Source organism: Notolepis coatsorum (genome assembly GCF_963971535.1).
Source record: "Notolepis coatsorum genome assembly, chromosome: 8".
NCBI lineage: Eukaryota > Metazoa > Chordata > Actinopteri > Aulopiformes > Paralepididae > Notolepis > Notolepis coatsorum.
The window spans coordinates 85,911,541-85,934,180 of NC_140172.1; the positions used below are offsets into that span (position 1 = coordinate 85,911,541).

Below are 22,640 nucleotides of genomic sequence, written 5' to 3' on the forward strand. Positions count from 1 at the left end.
CTACTATAATTCTCTACCTCTATCATTCTCTACCTCTCTCTCTATCATTCTCTACCTCTCTCTCTAGCATTCTCTCTCTCCCCATAATTCTTGCTCTATATCATTATCTACCTCTCTTTCTCTCCATCATTCTCTACCTCTCTCCTTATCATTCTCGCTACCTCTATTTCTCTCCATCATTCTCTACCTCTCACCTTATCATTATCTCTCTACCTCTCTTTCTCTCCATCATTCTATACCTCTTTCTCTATCATTCTATACCTCTCCTTATCATTATCTCTCTACCTCTCGTTCTCTCCATCATCCCCTACCTCTCTCTCTCTCTCTGGTTGTGTTCTTACTTGCTCATAGAGGCGGTAGAGACTCCGGTCCGGTGGAAGTGGACTATCTGCCACTTCCCGTCCCGCCGGTGCCACACCCTGGTCTCTTCTGATTGGCCGGTGCGCGGCACACCCTGGGCGTCGACAAACTGGGTGACGCGGACGTAGGCGACACACGCCGCCTCGTCGCCGACCAGGTGGATATGAGGGTTCAAGATGGTGGTGTGAACCGGCTTGTCGTTCTTAGACCAGACTACGGTGGAGAGATAGAGAGAGAGGAAGATTCAAGATTCAAGAGATTTATTAGTCACATACATACACGAGGCATGTAGTAAAATGAAGGTGGCCATGCCTGCCTTGATTGTGCAAAAAATACAAATAATAATAGAATAAAATAGAATAGATAATAAAATAGACATGGTAAAGTACTAAGATAAAATACAATACAATGCTAAGCTTACGGATTAAAGGTAATGAGTCCTATATACACTACTATACAATATACTATACATACAGTTATACTATATATAACTATACTATAACTATTGTATAGTATATTGTAGATAGAGAGAGAGAGGAAGAGAGAAATATTAACCAATGAGTGAACGATAGAACAAACAACAATAAACAAATGAAACCATTTTTAAGATAAAGAAACAAAGAAACAAAGAAAGAACAATACAATGAACTAATGACAAGACAAATAAATAAAACATTAAGAGGTAAAGAGATGTAAAAGATATGTACAGTAAGGTCCATGTCACCAGGTGCATGAAGGGTCTGTGGTCAAACTCAATTACCAAGGAGGCAGAAATTAAGAATACAGACACATAATACCTAAAAAATATACATTTTCCTGAGGTCACTAGCTTAATTGGTAATTTTCTTTATCTATTCAATGTGTGCACCAGCTTAACCCTTTCACTACCACACTACCAAAGTGAAAGGGTAAACCTCCTGTATTGTCGCAGTGAAAGGGTTAACCTTCTGTATTGTGGTAGTGAAAGGGTTAACCTTCATTAGTGTGGTAGTGAAAGAGTTAACCCTTTGCGGTGGCAGTGAATTGGTTAACCTTCAGTATTGTCGCAGTGAAAGGGTGCGTAAGGAGGCATCATTTATAGATAGATTTTTTACAGATTTTACATATATTAGGATTAAATTAATTATTCACCCACAAGAGTTTGTAAGATTAGAAATTGTAGGCTAAACTGACACACACACGCACGCACGCACGCACGGAAACAATCATTTCCATGACTTTGATTTGAGAGTATACCGGTATGTGACATTTTATTAAAATAATGATGAATTTGCAAGCTATAATACCTATTTGGTTTCAATTAGTTATTCAACCACAAGAGTTTGTAAGAGAGACAGAATGAGACAGAGAGAGAGAGACATAGAGAGAGAAAGAGAACGAGAGAGGGGCAAAGAGACAGAGATAGAGAGAAGAAAAGACAGCCGGAAAGACTTACGGTTTTCAAAGTAGAAGCGGTGGAACTCCAGTCCCTCAACCAGGTTCCCTAAAGCCTCAGGTTCAAATGCTGTCACGCTCGGGTCACACATCTTCCTAGAGAGAGAGAGAGAGAGAGAGAGAGAGAGAGAGAGAGAGAGAGAGAGAGAGAGAGAGAGAGAGAGAGAGAGAGAGAGGTCACACATCTTAGATTAAAATTGAATGAGGACAAAACTTCAAAAAGAAGTAGTCCTGAAGTCAAAAAGAGAGATGCTAACAAATAATCTAGTAAGCTTAACCATTTGGATTAAACCGGAGGTGATACATCTCTGTGTCATCCTGGACTCAGATTTGAACTTCAATGCCCATTTAAACAAAGTGACCAAAATAGCTTTCTTTCATCTCAGAAACATAGCAAAGGTACGACCATTCCTAAATCAAAATCAAAAGCTAATTCATGCTTTTATATCTAGCCGACTAGACTACTGCAATGCACTATTCACTGGTCTATACTGCACTATTTCTCTTTGATTGACATTGCATTATTTCTCTATGTTTTATTCCCCATGTTTGTATTCCCCTTTATGTTTTTATATATATATATATATATATATATATATATATATATATATATATATATATATATATATATATATATATATCCGAGGCTGGACATCCATACTAGTCAATTACTGTTTTCCCACAGATAGGCGGGACGTTTTGGGACCGTGAGCAGGACATGTGAAAGGCTTTACAGACCTTGGTGTCTTTATTATTTATTATTATTTTTATTGCACTGCACTATTTTACTCTGTCTATTGCTTTTTATTACAGGTTCGAAACTGTCAGGTATTAAACTGTGTGGGTATCAAGCAAGAAAGACTGTCAGGCTTTAAAACTGTGTAAGACCCAGGCCTAGAACTGCGCCCTGAGAGAGGTAACTGCGCCCTGAGAGGGAGGTTTGCCTTGAGTGGGAGGTTTGAAGGGTCAAAGTGAGTATCAATCAAACAAGAGGGTTTTAAACTATAGATACCAAACAGAAGGGAAAGACGACTTTGAACTAATCCAGAACTATTTTATTGCACTGTAAAAACCTGTGATTTCAGGGCGGTCGGGTGGCGTAGCGGAGATTACTCTCGTCACCAATGCAAGAGGCTGCGGTCTCGACTCCCGGAGTCAGCATTGCCTGCGGCTTGGGCCGATCGTCATACTAACTCGTTTGGCTGAGTTAGCGGGAGGGAAGTCGTGGGTGGTAATCTGGCGTTGTGGACAGCGACACGTACAGGTCAGGTCTGGGCGCCTGCTCAGCGAAAGGCAGGAAGTGGTGAAGGCAGCGTGACCTCCCACGCGTTACACTTCACCAATGAGAGTCCTCGCTGCCAGGTGAAAAGAGAGCCGCTGGCTGTCTCCGCATGTGTCGGAGGAAGCATGTGGTAGACTTCAGGGTTCCCTTGTACCGACCAGTAGGGGGAACATGCGCACAACGACCAGGTAGGGGAGGGGGGGAATTGGCATAACGACTAAATTGGGATGGGAGGAAAAGCATAGAAAATCAGGCGGAGAAAAAGAGGATAAAAAAAAAATAATAAAAAACTGTGATTTCATAGTACAGTATGTCTGCACTTTATGTGCTCATTTCATCATTCATGTCTTTTCTATTCTACTAAAACTGAATCAAACCATAAACAAGGTGGCCTGTTGGGATGTTAGAACCTAATGTGATATATATATATATACTAACCTGTTTTACACTGTTTGACAAACAATGTTACTTACAGTACCCTTAGCTGCCAGAGTTGTACCCTTCCTGCTGACTTGCAAGTTGCTTTGGATAAAAGCGTCAGCTAAATGACTCAATGTAAATGTAAATGTTCTGTGACTACCTCATTATTCACCATTTTCATCTCATGTGCATGTGAGATTCATTGCCCTCATAGAAATGGTGAGAGGTGAGACCTAGATAATTCACAATACCAAGATGTCATTGAAATGCCTTTCTCATAGTGTGCCTGTACCTCTCTAGTCTCTGACCACAGCTGTTCTTTTTTAAACCCAACTCTTTTATTGCCCTTATCTTGATAAACGCAGGTCACACCTACCACATACATTCCCCTGTCTCCTAGTCACACCATTCTCCCGCTTTAAGTGTGTTATAGATTACCCCTAATCACATATGGCTCAAGATGATATAATTCTAATTGTATTGTCTTATTTTACACAGAAACATTGTTTATATGCTTTGGCAACACTGTGGCTTTACATAGTCCTGTCAATACAAGCACTACTCTGTTAACAAACAAACACACACACACACACACACATCCCACCTCGCTTTATCTGGTCAGGGAAACAATCATTTCCATGACTTTGATTTGAGAGTACACTGTAAAAACTTTGGATTGGGGTTAACTCACTCACTCACTCACTCACTCACTCACTCACTCACTCACTCACTCACTCACTCACTCACTCTCACTCACTCACTCACTCACTATGAGTGATATCTTGAAAAGAAAAAGGAGGGTTGGTTTTATGCCAAGAAAAGGCCATCCGTACCCCTTCATCCTCCCCTAAACATCAGCTCTTCATCAGGACACACGCACACAAACAGACAGACAGACAGACAGACAGACAGACAGACAGACAGACAGACAGACAGACAGACAGACAGGCAGGCAGGCAGGCAGGCAGGCAGGCAGGCAGGCAGGCAGGCAGGCAGGCAGGCAGGCAGGCAGGCAGGCAGGCAGGCAGGCAGGCAGGCAGGCAGGCAGGCAGGTAGATAGGCAGGCAGGCCGGCAGGCAGGCAGGCAGGCAGATAGATAGATAGATAGATAGATAGATAGATAGATAGATAGATAGATAGATAGATAGATAGATAGATAGATAGATAGATAGATAGATAGATAGATAGATAGATAGATAGATAGATAGATAGATAGATAGATAGATAGATAGATAGATAGATAGATAGATAGATAGATAGATAGATAGATAGATAGATAGATAGATAGATAGATAGATAGATAGATAGATAGATAGATAGATAGATAGATAGATAGATAGATAGATAGATAGATAGATAGATAGATAGATAGATAGATAGATAGATAGATAGATAGATAGATAGATAGATAGATAGATAGATAGATAGATAGATAGATAGATAGATAGATAGATAGATAGATAGATAGATAGATAGATAGATAGATAGATAGATAGATAGATAGATAGATAGATAGATAGATAGATAGATAGATAGATAGATAGATAGATAGATAGATAGATAGATAGATAGATAGATAGATAGATAGATAGATAGATAGATAGATAGATAGATAGATAGATAGATAGATAAAAAGATAGAACTAACGTGTAACTCTCAAAGTCTCCGTTGCTGATCGCCTCAATGAGCTGCTCTGTCACTTTGACTATCTCCTGCTTCCTCGCTGTGAGAGAAAGAAAGATATATACAGTATATTTTTTTGGAAAAACTTTTATTTACATAATATCACACTGTACAATTAATGTGTATGTCACACATTAAATCTCTCAGATAATAGAAAATAGAAGCACTCACGGCCACTTCCACGCACCCACGCACCCAATCAAACCAATCTCACTCCCAGCATGCACTTAGAGAGAAAGAGAGAGAGAGGGAGAAAGAGAAGGGGGGAGCAAGAGGGAGAGAGAAAGAGAGAGAGAAGGGGGAAAGAGAGAGAGAGAAGGGAGAGAGAAAGAGAGGGAGAGAGAAGTGGGAGAGAGAAGAGAGAGATAGCAAGGATGAGACAGGGAGGGAGGGAGCGAGAAAGAAAGAGAGAGAGATAGAAAGGATGAGACAGGGAAGGAGAGAGAGATTTCATGGTGAGCAATGAATGGAACATGAACTCTGGCACTATAGAGCACAGTAGGGGAAAAGCAGCCCCAGGAAATTGTGTATCACACGGTCTTCCAGCAGATAGATATATATCACTAGATGACTCACCCGTGCTGCTGGCCAATGGAGACAGACGTTGCCACATGGCGGCCATCTTGCGTAGGTGGAGCACGCCCACTCATAACATGAATGTCTATAGTGCATGTACTATTGAAATAACCATAGCTTGCTAAATTTCCAACTGTTTGGTTTGTTAAAAACGTCAGAGATGTAGTTATCATACTGCATACTTGAACTTTCATATACATTTTTTTTTATAAATAAATAAAACAATTCTTCCAAGCAAGAATCATAGCCACGTTAATACCGTTTGTAATAAACCAAACCGTTTGTAAATCCGTCAGACTTCAGCGAGTATTTTTGTTTACACATCCTGGCGTATATACGTGATTGGGAGCCAGCGCTTGACGGCCAATCACGTATGTATACGTGTTTAACTCGTTACTTCTTTTATTCGCTATTGCCATTCATAATTCATCGAGGCACCTTGTGCATACTGTTCTGAGTGTGTCTGCGATTGCAGACGGTCAATACCGCCCCCTAACGCATTGTGGCAGCAACTGCACTACATTAGAAACACGGTGGTTTGTTATCTGGGCCAAGCTGAGCCGTGCGGGCAGGGTTTAAATACTCCGTTGAGGTAACCTGTTACAATGATACATCTGCGAGACTGCCCCCCCCCCCCCCCCCTCCATATGCAATGCTGGAGAACGTGGCACGGACCTCCGCACCCAGTACTTCAAATTGCGATCAGATAATTGGATTATATGTTTTGCATTACATCAGAGACCAAGTAAGGACGCTATATATCCAATCTTGCGTTGATCTGATATTTTTTTCTCCCACGATTGAAGCTGTCTGTGTGTGCTATGTGTGGCTGTTTACCGTTGGCTGCGGTGGGGGGGGGGGGGGGGGGCGTGAATGTGTTAAAGCAGTAGTCCACTCAAGCAAGATGGCCGCCGGCGAACTATGCGGGAGACTCCGCCTTGAGCCATCTAGTGTTTATATATATCTATGTCATATAACCAGCACACCACAATCATGACACAAGCATGCCACGAGGACGGGGGTGACATAGAACACAACCAGAGGCACTGGAGGCCCTTGTGCTTCAAAGGTACCCAACTAGCACTACAACCAAGCCAACTCCAGGACAGCATCTTTGGAATAATGTCCAATCCTAACTTCAAAACATAATTTCCAAAGCCGGCAGGGGCTGCTCTCCACAGGTCATAGCATGGCGTTTTAAACTTGTTCACGTTCCACATTTTAAACTCATCCATATTCCACGTCTTAAACTTGTCCATATTCCACGTCTTAAACTCGTCCATATTCCACGTCTTAAACTCGTCCATATTCCACGTCTTAAACCAACCAGCCAGCTAGCCCCGGTGTTCACCGCCATATTTAATCAATCCCTGGAGGAGTCAGTGGTCCCTGCCTGCTTCAAGATGTCTACCATCATCCCTGTACCGAAGAAACCCTCCCCAACATGTCTCAATGACTACAGACCGGTGGCACTCACCTCTGTGGTCATGAAATGTTTCGAGAGGCTGGTCAAGGATCACATTTGTGCCTCCCTCCCCAGTGATATGGACCCTATGCAATTTGCATACAGGACAAACAGGTCCACTGACGACGCGGTCTCCCAGGTACTGCACAGCACCCTCTCTCACCTTGACCGCCAGAAGGGGGGCTATGTGAGACTGTTGTTCATTGACTACAGCTCAGCGTTCAACACCATAGTCCCCACCAGACTGGTGGACAAGCTGATCGAGCTGGGTCTGAGCTCCGCCCTGAGCGCCTGGGTACTGGACTTTCTGAGTGAAAGACCCCAGGCGGTCAGGGTGGGGGGTCAGACCTCCAACACCATCACCCTGAGCATCGGGTCCCCCCAGGGCTGTGTTCTGAGCCCCCTGCTGTACTCACTCTACACACACGATTGTGTGGCCAAGTTCAGCTCCAACTCCATAGTGAAGTTTGCAGACGACACGGTGGTGGTGGGGCTAATCTCGGACAACGACAAGAAGGCCTACCGGGAGGAGGTTGAGGTACTGGAACGCTGGTGCCAGGACAACAGCCTGCTCCTGAACATTGGTAAAACCAAGGAGCTGATCGTGGATTATAGGAGAGGAATCGTGGATTATAGGAGAGGACAGCAGGAGACACACACACCACTGATGATAAACGGGGCTACAGTGGACAGGGTGAGCAGCTTCAAGTACCTGGGGGTCCACATCTCAGAGGATCTGACATGGTCAACACACATAGACACAGTCGTAAAAAAGGCGAAGCAGCGCCTCCACCACCTGAGACAGTTAAGGAAGTTCAGAGTATCAGGGAAGATACTCCAGTCCTTCTACTCCGGAGCTGTAGAGAGCATCTTGACTGGAAACATCACTGCCTGGTATGGAAACAGCACGGCACAGGACAAGAAGGCCATACAGAGAGTGGTGCGCTCAGCCGAGCGTACCACGGGTATTGCACTACCTCCCCTGCAGGTTCTATATAACAAGAGGTGCAAATCCAGAGCCTGCAGAATAATGAAAGACCCCCACCACCCCAATAACAGTCTGTTCCAGCTGCTGAGGTCAGGCAGACGCCTGCGAACCCCAGCTACTAGGACAGAGAGGCTTCGGCTCAGCTTCTTCCCCCAGGCCATCAGAGCCCTGAACAATGAACACTGAGTGCCACAGAGCACTGAACTTTACACACACAAGCACACATGAGCACACACACGACATGCACGCTGTGCACACTAGCAGCCACTTTAACATGAGCAGGCACACACTCATGCCGCACACGCCCACACTTATGGCCAAAAGGAAAGGTCACTTCAAAAATAGCATAGCAACAGTAACAGTGTATTGCACTACCAAAGGATCTAGCATGCCCTACATGCTATGTAAATAACTATGTACAGATACCGAGATGTCCCACCATGTTACCTGCTTGTTACCTGTTTATGCACAATGTTGTTTTTTATTGGATTCTATTATATGTTGTACCACTGTATTGCACATCGTTGCGGGCAAGACCACCCGCATTTCATTGTATACTTGTATGCCGTGACAAATAAAACTCTTGACTTGACTTGTCCATATTCCATGTCTTAAACTCATCCATGTTGTCATAAAGATGAAAAGACCGGTAATAGCTAATGTTTGGTGTGTGTGTGCGTGCGTGCGTGCGTGCGTGCGTGCGTGCGTGTGTGTACTAGCTCACCTCTTGTATCTTCATCTTCAATGGTAGTGTTTGTGCTTTCTGTCGATTCCTGTAATAATAATAATAGTAATAATAACAATAGTATTATTATTAATAATAATAATCATCATCATCATCATCATAACAATAACATCAGCAATAACAATAATAATAATCAAAATCATCATCATCATTATCATAATATTGAATTACTGAGGTTGAGATGTTCAGGACCAATGAAAGACAGATGTTTGTTCTGTGTAGCTCAGTGGGTAGCGTGCTTATTCCTCTGAGCAAGGCACTAACACCACTAGGGTTAGGAGTATGATTCCCATACTGAAAATACAGTTATTCTCATGGCTAGATTATGCCGCTACTGGGCTCCTGGGCAAGACAGTGATATGGGCCCCTCAGAGGACCAATGTTACTGGTGAGTCTGTGTCAATCGGGACGAACATTTAAAAAAAACTGTTCTGAAATACACATTTCTGGGGCCTTTTGATAAAGTATATCTGAAAAAATTGAGGTATTGAGTGTTCAGAGTTGAGTATTCTGGGGCCCCTTTAATTATATTCATGCTTACAGGCACATATTCTATCTTCAATTAGTGAGATAATGCAACTAATACACACACATATCCTAAGGCTCTCTGGACCTTTGGTGGTCTGGGCCCCTGATGATCCGGGCCCTGGGTTATTTGGCTGGTATGCCCGGTTAGTAATCCAGCCATGGTCATTCCATTGTGAAGTGCTTTGAGTAGTACTAGAAAATCATGATAGAAATGCAGCCATTATATCATTATTATTATTAGGGCTGTCACTTTAACACATTCATTTTTTTTATTAATTATAGAAAAAATAATGCATTAAAATGAACACAGATTAATGACGTCACTGTCATGGTGTCGTCCAACAGTAGCTTGTAAACATGATGGAAGCAGATGACAGAGCGCTGCTTGGCCCAGTGAACGGAACATTTACATTTAAAAAATGTAAAAGATTATTATTAAAGGTGCTATAGATTTGATGTAAATTTATGTATCCACAAAGCTTTTAGAAAGGTGCAGAATAAAAGTATTTATTTTCCCACAAAATAAATATTGATTAATCAATTTGTCATTGAAAAAATGTTGCGGGTTCAAAATGAATGTTGTTGTTTATACATATCCCCTTCCAACTTCCCATTTCCCCATGTGGAATCCACCCGATTGGATAAATGACACGCTGGTGCTCTAGTGCGACATCTAGTGGCTGCATGTTATCTATAGCACCTCTAATACTACTACTACTACTACTACTACTACTACTACTACTACTACTACTACTACTACTACTACTACTACTACTACTACTACTACTACTACTACTACTACTACTACACTACTACTACTACTACTACTACTACTACTACTACTACTACTAATAATAATAATGACTCAAAGAAAAATAATGACAATGAATGAAAGGAAGAAATAAATAATAATAAATAAATAAATAATAAATAATAAAAAAGAACAGAACAAATGAATGAATGAAAGGAAACAAGAATGACAGAATGAATGAAAGAAAGACGGACAACAATAGTACCATTATTATTATTATTATTATTATTATTATTATTATTATTATTATTATTATTATTATTATTATTATTATTATTATTATTATTATTATTATTATTATTATTATTATTATTATGAATAATAATAATAATAATAATAACAATAACAACAGCAACAACATTAATTATTATTATTATTATTATTAGGATTAAGAGTAATAACAGCATTTTATTATTAGTATTAAGTAATGAATGAATGAATGAAGGAAGACAAGAACGACAGAATGAATGAAAGAACAACTGACTGAAAAAGAAAGAGGAAGAAAGAAACAAAGATGTCTGACCTTCACCCCCTCTCCCTTCTTGGCGCTGCCGCTCTTCCCCCCTGAGGAGCGTGGGTTGAGGAGGAAGAGAGAGACGAGACACACGGCCATGAGAAACAGCACGAAGAGAAGGAGAGAGAAGGGCATGGTGCCGGCAACCTCCTTCTACCACTACTGTACTGTGGTCTTGTCGCACAGAACTTGTAAGTCGCTTTGGATAAAAGCGTCAGCTAAATGACTAAATGTAAATGTAAATGTGGTCGACTGGTGGGCCCTCGAGCGAGGCACTCAAACCAAACAGAAAGAAAGACTCAAACCAAACACAGTGAAGGACTCAAACCAAACACAATGAAATATGGAAAGTAAGAAAGAAACGAAGTGGTGCCAACAGCTGTGGCCGACGTGCTTTTGAGCAAGGACAACAATATACTGAAACACACTTAATTTTAAAATTATTCAAATTTAAATACAATTGTGTGTATGTATTATAAACATACAAAGAATACAAGCTTACAAAATCTTTTGTAATTTTGTTTGGCTAAATATACATTTTAAATATTAAAACCAAACTAAAAAAGTACTTTCACTCAAGTACTTTACTTGAATACCAATTTTGTACTATTCTATCAGGCTATCAGGGTATTTCTACGTTACCAGAGTAATATTCTATCAGGGAATTTTTACATTACCAGAGTACTATTCTATCAGGGTATTTCTACTTTTAACACAGTACTTTCTACTGTAAACAGAGTACTTTTAAATCTACCAGAGTACTATTCTATCAAGGTATTTGTACTTCTAACATAGTAGAACTCCATTACAAATGTGGGTTCTCCTCCCAGTGCTGGAAAATAAAAGTAATCAAAGTCAATCTTAAAGTAATCCTTTGAGTTCCATGGTGATCTGAAGTAATCAAAGTAATTCCTCAATTGTCCCGTACTTCTCGAAATAGTCCTTCAAAGTCATCTGTCAAGTAATCCTTCCAACTCATCAGTTCTTCCAAGTAATCCTTCAAACTAATCCTGAAGTATTCCTTTGAGATCTGCCGTTCTCCAAGTAATCATTGAAAAGGACTCTTTGAAGTAAGTAGTAATTGTCCAGGTAATCTTGAGGTAAAAATTCCTTTGAGTTCCATTCACTTCACATTGTTTTTTATGCTGATGATTTTTTGGGGAAAAACTTGAACAAACTCTCCCCCCTTTCTCTCTCTTTCTCTATATTCCCCTTTCTTGCTCTCTCTCCCGCTGTGTCAAAGTAAAACTTAGAAAGACGAGTAACGAGTTACTATGTTTCTGAGTGCTCCAAAAAAGTGCAGGGACACAAATGAGAGAAAGAGAGAGAAGGGAAGGGGGGAGAGAGAGAGAGAGGAGAGAGAGAGAGAGAGAGAGAGAGAGAGAGAGAGAGAGAGAGAGAGAGAGAGAGAGAGAGAGAGAGAGAGAGAGAGAGAGGATAAATTTAGGACCAACTTGAGACAGCGGAAATAGCGCTGGGTGCATTCCAAATCTCTCTCTCCTCTCCCTCTTTCCTATCTCCTCTCCTTCCTACCTCTCTCTCTCCCCCTCTGTCTCATACATTTACACATGTCTGCTTTTATATTAAACATTTCTATGTAATTTTTCTTTACATTTAAAAGAAACGTTAAAAAAATAAGATACATTTTGTTTATATTAATATATTAAATTACATACATTTATAAAGTAAATGACCACTAATACTAATACTACTAATAAAAACAAAATAGGTTTGAATACTTTTGAACATGTATGCCTCTATAATACATATACGCTTCCTTTATTAAACTGTTTATTGAATACATTCTAATAGTAAATATACTTGTTACACACACACAGGGTGGTTTCCCTGCAAGCTAACAATAGCAATGCCCTGGAATTCTGTGTGTGTGTGTGCGTGTGCGTGTGTGTGTGTGTGTGTGTGTGAGATATCAAATATCTCTCCCAGCTGCCGTGAGGCCACAACTCAGAACACACACACACACAACCCTAACACACGCACGCACGCACACACACACACACACACACACACACACACACACACACACACACACACACACACACACACACACACACACACACACACACACACACACACACACACACACACACACACACACACACACACACACACACACACACACACACACACACACACACACACACACACACACACACACACACACACACACACACACACACACACACACACACACACACACGTCACACACACACACACACACACACACACACACACACACACACACACACACACACACACACACAACCCTAACACTAACACACACTGATAATTGTTCCTGAGACCCGCTAAGCCGAAGATTAGGCATCGAATTGACGCTTGTCCTTCTGTTGTTTATTTACAAATACCTCAACAGAAAAAGTATTTTAATAACAGAAGAAATTACTCTGGTAAAATTAAAAGAAAATATCCTGATAGGAAAGGGTTGGAGGCTGCAGTCAGAGGACTCCGGGTTATACCTTCAACTTCAACTTACTTAATTTTCCTTTTGGAACTTCATTTGTGCAGTGGTTAAAAGACAAACATACAGTCACAATACATACACTCACCACTATAAAAAAAACACCAGCTTCGTTAAAACTACAGTAAAAAGACCACTATATAAAAAAACACCAACTAAAACTACAGTACTTAAATCATGATATATTAAAATCCATGTGGAGCAGTTCTATATGTATATAAATAATAAATAACAGTAGTACAGGTGATATGTGTCCATCAGGTGGAAGGGGGAGTCTATTTTAAGTAGTCCAAAGTCCTGGGGGGGGGCAGTCCGGCCTCCACCAGACCTAGGTGTTCAGCAGTCTAATGGAAGTTGGCACGAAGCTACCTAAGCCCCTTTTGTTCAATGATGAAGCTCTGTATCGACGGCCTGACTGAGGCATTAGTTTGTAATGGGTGTGAAGGGTGTGTGTGTTGTCCTCAACTATTTGGGAGGCCTTTTTAACTGTGGATGCTGCTGAGTGGCTCCTGGTCCTTCCCAATGATTTTGCCGCTGATCGGTTCCCGGTCGCGGCTCACGGCGCCGTGATGAAGTGACGTCATGAGTTTGTGCCGCTCTGTATCGAAAACTTAGTCCATTTCCGGGTTTTTTTCGGCGTGGCATTATGACGTGGCCTTGAAACTACACGCTACTTTTTATTTTGTCTTGATAAACCAATAAATGACTCAACCAGGATCATTTCAATTCGATGCTAAATAAACTTTTACGCACGCGTAAAATGTGCCAGATATAATTTTACATGCGTTACATTTTTATCAATATCTTGGCAATTTTTTGTGCTAGAATGAAACGGAAAACATTGGGAGGAAGTGACGAAGGAGGCGGAAGTTACTGCCAGAAAAAAAGAGTAGAACAAGCCTGCACAATTCGTCCACTAGATAATTTCTGTCGGACAGTTAGTAGTTAGTAGTTCGACTTTTATAACAGTAGTAGTAGCAGTAGTAGTAGCAGTACTAGCAGTAATAGTAGTGGTAGTAGTAGTAGTAGCAGTAGTAGTAGGTGTAGTAGCAGTAGTAGTAGTATTAGTAGACGTTTTAGTAGTAGTAGTTTGAGCTATCCATGTGCTAACGTTGACGATCCAGTGAGGAGGAGCAAGGAGCAGAAGGAGCCCTGCCTTCAACCAGTTCAGTGAGACATGGAAGGAGGGCTAACCAAGACAGGTGAGAGACTTATTATTATTGTTATTATTATTATTATTATTATTATTATTATTATTATTATTATTATTATTATTATTATTATTATTATTATTATTATTATTATTATTATTATTATTATTATTATTATTATTATTATTATTATTATTATTAGTGCTTTTGTTTTAGTTATTACTCTGTTCATAAAAGTTGAAAATAATGTATTTTTACATGTCATTGTCTACAGCAATGATTTGCCTGGGACATCTAGGGGGGCAGGGCGTGCCCAAGCCAACCCTAACCCTTATTACTAGGTTTGCAGACTTTGTACGCAATATATACAGAATGGAATATTGAGTGTATACAGTGTGTGTGTGTGTTGTATGAGCAGTGTCTTATATGTACAATGTGTGTGCCATTTATGTGCAGACATGATGAGCAGCCTGCTCCAGGCCGACGCAGGACAACCCAGGCCAGGCCAAGACGTCCAGCCCAGGCAGGAGATCAGGCAGGAGATCAGACGCCCTGGAAGACCGACAGTGATCCTGATCCAGCCCCTCAGCCCCTCCGGTTCATGCCGTGCAGACCCCCAGGACCGCAGCTAGACCCCCATGCCACGTATACACAGGTAACACCTGTCAAAAGGCGTTACAGTTTGACAGGTGCAATATTTTTTTTGGATACGTCTCAGGCATCCTGCACTCTATATGACTGCACTCTAGTCATATGTGTACTGTATATATGTATATTGAATATCCCACAATTTAATTATTTAGTTATTTTTTACTTTTTTACTGTAACATTTTTTTTTAACTTTTTTTTGTAAAAAAAATTACCTTTACTGACTTTTTGTTAAAAAAAAGCATGCTGGTGATCATTTCCAGTTGAGAATCAAAATTTCGTCTGTGTTTATTACCTGTGTATGGAGAAAATAATGCTTTGTAAATTTAATTCTGATCTGTTCTCTTTTGTTTATGTAAATATGCTACCTGAGGGTGCATTTCCACTGTTTTATATCCTTGATTTGATATGTTTGCATTGGTTCATACTAAAAATAACACATTTTCTCAATCCGATTTTGTGTTTTGTGTTGTACATTATGCAGTATACAGTATATACAGTATTATACAATATGAAAACTAACTGACAGGTCATATATGTGAGGCTGTGCTGAAAAAAAGATACCAAACATACCATGGTAAAACATTTTAAAATGGGAATTATACAATTTAAATCAAAATTAGCCAAAACATATGAAATATCCCAAGACCCAGAAGGGACGACCCTGTCGTAAAGTACTCAGTTCTTTGTATCGCACCCTCTAATATAACCTTAACACTCTAATCTAAACCTAACTCTCTAATCTAACCGTAACCCTCTAATCTAACCCTAACCCTCTATGGGGATCTGACCGTAACCTTCTAATATAAATCTAATCTAACCCTCTAATCTAACCCTAACCCTCTATGGTGATCAAACCCTAACCCTCTAATATAGCACTAACCCTCAAATCTAATCCTAAACCTCTAATCTAACCATAGCCCTCTAATCTAACCCTAATCCTGTAATCTAACCCTAACCCTCTGATGTAACTCTAACCATATAATCTAACCATAACTCTCTAATCTAACCCTCTATAGTGATTTTCTTCACAAACATAGCCACAATACTGGTAAATAAACTACCCACCCACTCAGGGCATTTTGGGGTAGAACACATCATAGCCTACTACAATAACTTAGGGGTCCGCAAAGACGATTTCAAACTAGAAATGGTAACAACAGCTGAAGTACTCAAAAAAACAGAGCGCCCTCCAACCTAACAAGGCCACTGGCCATGACAATATCCCCTCCAAATTCCTCAGAGACTCAGCAGCCGCCATCACCCCAGTCATCACACACATAATAAACCTCTCCATAAAACAGGGACACGTACCCAACGACTTCAAAATTGCGAGAGTAACCCCCCTGCACAAAAATGGCAGCAAATTAGACCCAGGCAACTACCGCGCTGTTCCATCTCGAAAGTCATGGAAAAACTAGTATACGAACAGGTCGAAAAGTACCTTGCAGAAAAAAAATTTATCTTCTAATTCCAATCTGGCTTCAGAACATCCCACTCCACTGACACATGCCTTCTCTATTTGAACAACCACATCAAACAAGAGGTGGACACGGGCAAATACTGCAAATTTATGCAAATGCCATTTCGTCAGCTTGTGACTGCAACTTGTTCCTGTTCGCGGACGACTCAGCCCTGCTGGTCTCTGACAAGAACAAGTTACAGGTTGAAAAAACCCTCAGCTCGGAACTAGGCAAAATCTGCACCTGGCTCGCTGACAACAAACGATCATTACACCTGGGTAAAACAGAGTCCACGGCTTCTCAGTTACAGTGGGTGACAATATTGTCACAAGGAAAGATACCTAGGTTCCATCCTAGAGGCTAATCTTTCCTGTGACACAATGGCATCCAATGTAATAAAAAAAGTCAATCAACGAACTAGATTCTTGTACCGGATCTCCTCTCTGATAAACAAGAATACCCCGAAGACTCTGGCAGGAGCACTCATTCAAGGGTACTACGACTATGCTTGCACCTCATGGTACCAAAGCACCTCAAAGGCGTGTCGTGGAATATATTATCATGTCATTATAGATCTGTGTTGAGATATCATTTTATACAGCTTGACTTTCAGTGTGACCAGCTTGACTGGTTAATGTGTGTGTGTCTCTTTAAGAAGACTCCAATGTACTAATATCTCCCAAGCCATAACCTTTTTGTTGTCGCTTCCAGTGACTGAGAACCATTCTTGTTTACCTTCGTCATATCCTTGTGTATTAAAATATGTTCCACATAGACAGTTACAATGAGTATTCTATTATAAAGGCCCAGACTATAGGTCACAGGATTGTGTTTCTTCAGAGCCATAACCCAAGGTTATGGGAACAGTTAGACGAAGTTATAGCCATAATATAGTCGTATTATTAAATTCTCAACCAGCCATTTTGTTTCTTCTATGTCATTTTCATGTATTTAATTGTATGTCTGACCAGAGCTCTTGATCATTTTATGGTCAGACACTTGTGTATGAACATTGTTGTCTCTGATTGTAAACTGATCTTTCATTTGTGGCCACGGATGAAATAAACGTTCCTATTATTAATAATGACTCAGAATCATTAATGTAAACGACTCATCGTTTGGTCCCTTTAAAATTTCCCATTACAGATGGCGACGAGAGATGATTATGGGATTTTTTAAACTAGTTGTATTTTATTTTTAAACTGGTGGGTGTCGAGGTGGCCGCCGGACGGACTCTGCAGACAGGGTGAATCTTGGGATTCCAGGGGAGAGCTGCCCTGTCTCGACCTCCTCCGCGCACTGGGGGGGGGGAGAGAACCGTCTGCGCCGTCCGCTTGGCTGCCACCTCTGGCTTGGACCTTGGACGCGTGATAGGGAACATTCGGTGGCTGTTGGCATTCTGATTTCTGTTTAAAACGTTTTTGTTTTTAGATTTATAATTAGTTATGTTACAATTAGATTAGGGTGTCTAGATTGACCAGACAGCGGATGACACAGAGTGGTGCATTGTCGGCGAGCAATCCGGGGGAGTACTATTTTTCCTCGCCTCAAACCTCCGAGAAAAGTACAGGAGAGAGAGGACGCCTGTCTACCGACTGTCTTGTCATCTCTGGCAGATTTTCCCGTGTGGATGCGTGCAGGAGTTTGATTTGGGCGAAGAGTTGTTGAGTTTCTGGGTCCAGATGGTGTTGAACACTAGAACATAGTATTGTTTTTTTGTGTGTACCCTCTTGTTTTCCTTTGAACACTTGGATTTAAAGGTAGGTTCCGATATTAGGCGAGAATTACATTTGTATCCGGAATGGAGGGGTGCAGAGTGTACTATGGGTATGTTGGAAATTAAAAGTCATAGAACAGTCCCGGAAAAGGTGTGGGCTGGGGTTTTATATCTTTTTAGCACTGATCTGTTTTTATTTTTATTTTCTCACAAGGAGGCGGGAATTAGGGGACCGTGCGTGAGACATTTTAAATTACTTAGGTCAGTCCCGAAATAAAGGCGTGGGCTAGGGTTTAATATCTTTGAATGCACTGATCTGTTTTTATTGATTTTTTTTCACAAGGAGGCGGGAAGTTGACCGTGTGTGAGAAATACCATAGAGAAGAGACAGTTGTTTTTCTTGTGTGATTTAGTTTCTAAACACCTTATCTGGTCAGACTGCAGTCGTTTCTGAATTAAACTAGGATAAGGGCGTCTGTGCGCTGCCATAGAGCTTTTTTTCTCAAGTGTTTGGAGGAAACAATTTTTGTTTGCCGCGTATTTAATTTAATGTAGTTTTGTTTTGTTTTTGTCTGTTAACACTTTGAGTGCCACGCCGGGTTTTCCTTTTTACCCCCTGAATGCCACCATCGGTGCCAATGTTAACGTTAATATCGCCTAATCTATGTTTTAAATTATGGCTATGTGTCTAATCTGCCCATCGCATTATCAAAGACTATTTTCCAGTCAGTGCTGTCGAGGCAGATTGGTTTTTTATCGCGTCATTTCCATTTTAGAGCATTTAGAAAAGCAGCAGTTTTGAGATAAAAAACAGCCCATTCTGGACCATTCTATGAAAATCGTCTTTTACTGGAATATTCCACAACGTTGATATTCGTCGGCCTTTTTATGAATCGTTTTCAAATAAAGGCTAGATGATCAATATTATACGTGCACGCAAGCACATTCGGGCCGCGCACGGATAATCGCCACGTTGATTTCCTCTCGGACTTTTACAGTGAAACCGAAAGAGTCCATTTCACAAAACAGCTTATAACTTCATCAAAATTAGTCTGATTATCCTAACACTGATAACATAGAGTCCTTACCTGACATCAGATGGTATCCAACTGGTATATTCCAATTCCTGAATACCATTCGAAAAAATCGATAAGTGTATGGATCCAACGCGATACAGTAGAACTCCATGATCAGCGGGTCTCAGAGTCTCCAGAATGAACTGTGGTAACCCCGGCTGGATCAGTGAACTGGAAAATGTGGAGTACCGGATTTTTTTCCCCATCCATTTTCATTGAGTCCATTCCAAAATCCCTTATGTCATCTGAAAGACGATAGGGGGCGCTTTTTTTCCACATATGCTCTCCAGCGGAGCTCGTGTATACTCGGGTAGGCTCGCGTGATGCAATATGATTTCAGATCGCTAAAAAAAAAAAATAATAATAATTCCGAGAAATCTCCTGAGTGGCTTTCAACCACATAGAAATAAACCCGAGATATCTCGTGTGTGGCAGTTAAAGTGTTAAGAAAAAAGAAACGTGTTAAAATGGAGGATGTGGGCAATTTAGAGGGGCAGGGAGCAGCCTGTATGTGGACTGGGGAGAAGAGGGGAGTGAGGGAAGAACCTGACACTTTTCTTTCTCTTCCCCCACGGCGGTGTGTTCGGGGCTTGCAGTGGACTCTGGCCTCGATGCCTTCCCGTGTGTGTCACCGGCCCTCCCGCCACGTCAACTGCCTCGCCGACGACCACCAACTCCGAAGCGAGGAGATTGGCCTCGTATACCACCACCACCTGCAACGGTCTGGCCTGTTTCAACGTCCACGCACGGGGCTGGATCAATAGCAGCAGATGAAATGGCCAGGCAATTAGGGGAGCTGAGTCTGCATGCTCAACAGCTGATGGAGCGGTCACAATTGTCGCTGATAAAGACGGTCGGACAATCACAGTTAGCCCTGGTGAGAACTTTCTCACAGCTTGCAAAGGACGACTCAGTTGGGCAGAGCATCCAGAGACGAAAGAGAAAGACTCAGCGCAAACCTGCTGGTGCTTGTTTTTTATGCGGCCAGAACGGTCACTGGTATAAGGACTGTGCCTATAAAGAGCATTTTGAGCGGAAGAAGGCGCAATGGAGGGCAGAGTTGCAAGGCGGGACGGAGCCATCAGCGCATTGACTGGACGGCACTGCGGGGAGGCATCAACCTGAGGACATGATGTAGCAGGCAGAGTATATAACACACACACACATGTTTACATGCATGCACGCTATGAAAAGGGATAAACAATTATAGTTGAAATGCAATTTTTCATTAGATATTTCCATTGAAAAATCCTATCATATTTATTTAGAACAGGCTTGAGTATCTTGTTATTGAACTAAAAAGCTGGACTGTCTTTGCTCATCATCACATTGTACCAGCCACCAAAATACTCATCAATATTTCTGTAGGAGTTCTCAGTAGGGGTGTAAAAAGTACCCAGAAATTAGTGACGATGGACATTTCATGATACATAAATTAACACTTGTGTCTGTGATCAATGCATAGAACTATCCTACATGTCTGTGATCAATACATAGAACTATCCTACATGTCTGTGATCAATACATAGAACTATCCTACATGTCTGTGATCAATTCATAGAACTATCCTACCTGGGGTGTAAAAAGTACCCAGAAATTATACTTAAGTGAAAGTATGGGTACCGTCTCAAAATCTGACTCAAGTAAAAGTCAAAGTAGCTGGCTAAAAACACACGTCTGAGTAAAAGTTAAAAAAAATCCTACTTTTAAATGTACTTAAGTGCTGAAATATAAAAGTACATTGTTTTTTTTAAAGGGATAGACCAGGGGTCTCAAACTCATTCCATCGTGGGCCAAGTTTTCATTTTGGCTATACATTGCACCAGGTGTGTTAGTTGAAGAGGTAAGCCAATTAGTGAAGTCATCAGCTGGTGTTTGGGCAGGGCTGAGTAATATCACAATATTAAAGGCAGAATACTGGAGTACCCTGAATAATATCACAATATTAACTACAGCATAATGTGGATCTGACTGTCTATTCTTCTGATAGCAGGTGTTTAATCAAGGATCCCCACTTTCTAGTGTTGCACAGGGACCCATCAGCATGGGTATGGGCGGGTTCATTTTCCATTGATGGGGATTTGATTGGCTGTTTACCTGCGGCCACAGGATTAACAACGTTAATGTTAGTTCGGCCAGATAAACAATTAGGATATACTAATTAAAATTATTGGACCTGTGAGATTTGTACTTTGTGTTTTGTAGGTCTGCATTTTGAATGTAAGGAGTAAAAAGTATGACCTTTGAATAAAAAATGTGATGGAGTACAAGTGCGAAGTATATAGACCTAATAATACTCAAGTAAAGTACAAATTCCCCAAACCAGTACTTAAGTATGGTAACGAAGTACAATTACTCAAGTAATTTACACCCTTGGTTCTCAGAAGCTAATCTCAGTTGGTATCCTTAGAGATGTGAAAGATTAATCATACGTGGAGATCTGAATAAGAAGGACCCCTAGGTTATTGATCTTACCAACCTACTGGACAGCTTTGAGGTGATACAACATGTCAATGAACCCACTCACCAACATGGTAACACCCTAGGCTTAGTTTGAGTAAAATTTACTCCGTGAAATTTACTTACTGTGAAACAAGGCTGAACATTGATAAAGTTGCTAGTAATCGAATTACCTATATCTCAGGGGTTCCCAAACTTTTCAGGCCGGGACCCAGAAAATAAGGCATCAGAGAGCCGCGGCCCAATGCACATCGTCAGGCTTTTTTTTTTTTTTTTGCCATGTGACCGTTTTTTTTTTTTTTTTTATTATTATCTTTCTTCCCCTCCTTTTTCCCGATTTTTCTCCCATCCCACCCTTCCTGGTTGTTGCGTACTTTCCCCTACTGTTGGTCCGGGAGACCGGAGACTGTCACATGCTTTCCTCCGACACATGTGCAGCCTGGGGCAGGCCAACCTGGCCGCGCAGGTTCTCACCGGGGAGAGTGTAGCATGTGGGAGGCCACACTATCTCTCCTCAGATCCAACCCTCGCTGAGCAGGCGCCCCGACCGAACTGTAGGGGTCGCTGTCCACAACGCCCAGGACCCACCCTTCAGCTTCCCACACCCTGATACAGCCAATTGTATCAGCGTGAGAGGACAGCCAAGCTGATAGCAACGCCGGGAGCTGGATTCGAACAGGCGAATCCTAGTGTCTCCCGGTGTTGGTGACGAACGTAGTCTCCGTGCGCCACCTGCCCCCCCCATTAGGTGACAGATTTTTAAGCCAAATATCACTTCAATCCTATTTGAGCTTTGAGCACCACGTCACGGCTTTTCTC

At 41.3% G+C, this 22,640-nt stretch overlaps 1 protein-coding gene across 1 annotated transcript in view; it reads right to left on the reverse strand.

Moving 5' to 3' along the window:
• Positions 1-337: 337 nt before the first annotated feature.
• camk2a (calcium/calmodulin-dependent protein kinase II alpha) overlaps positions 338-22,640 on the reverse strand; it is a gene marked incomplete at both ends in the record, with an annotated part of 226,637 nt that continues 204,334 nt past the window's right edge. Inside the window, 5 exons of the mRNA XM_084320467.1 lie at positions 338-573; positions 1,796-1,890; positions 5,144-5,219; positions 8,933-8,981; positions 10,816-10,856. Of these exons, the coding sequence (XP_084176593.1) occupies positions 338-573; positions 1,796-1,890; positions 5,144-5,219; positions 8,933-8,981; positions 10,816-10,856 (497 nt within the window). The remainder of the gene's footprint in view (positions 574-1,795; positions 1,891-5,143; positions 5,220-8,932; positions 8,982-10,815; positions 10,857-22,640) is intronic.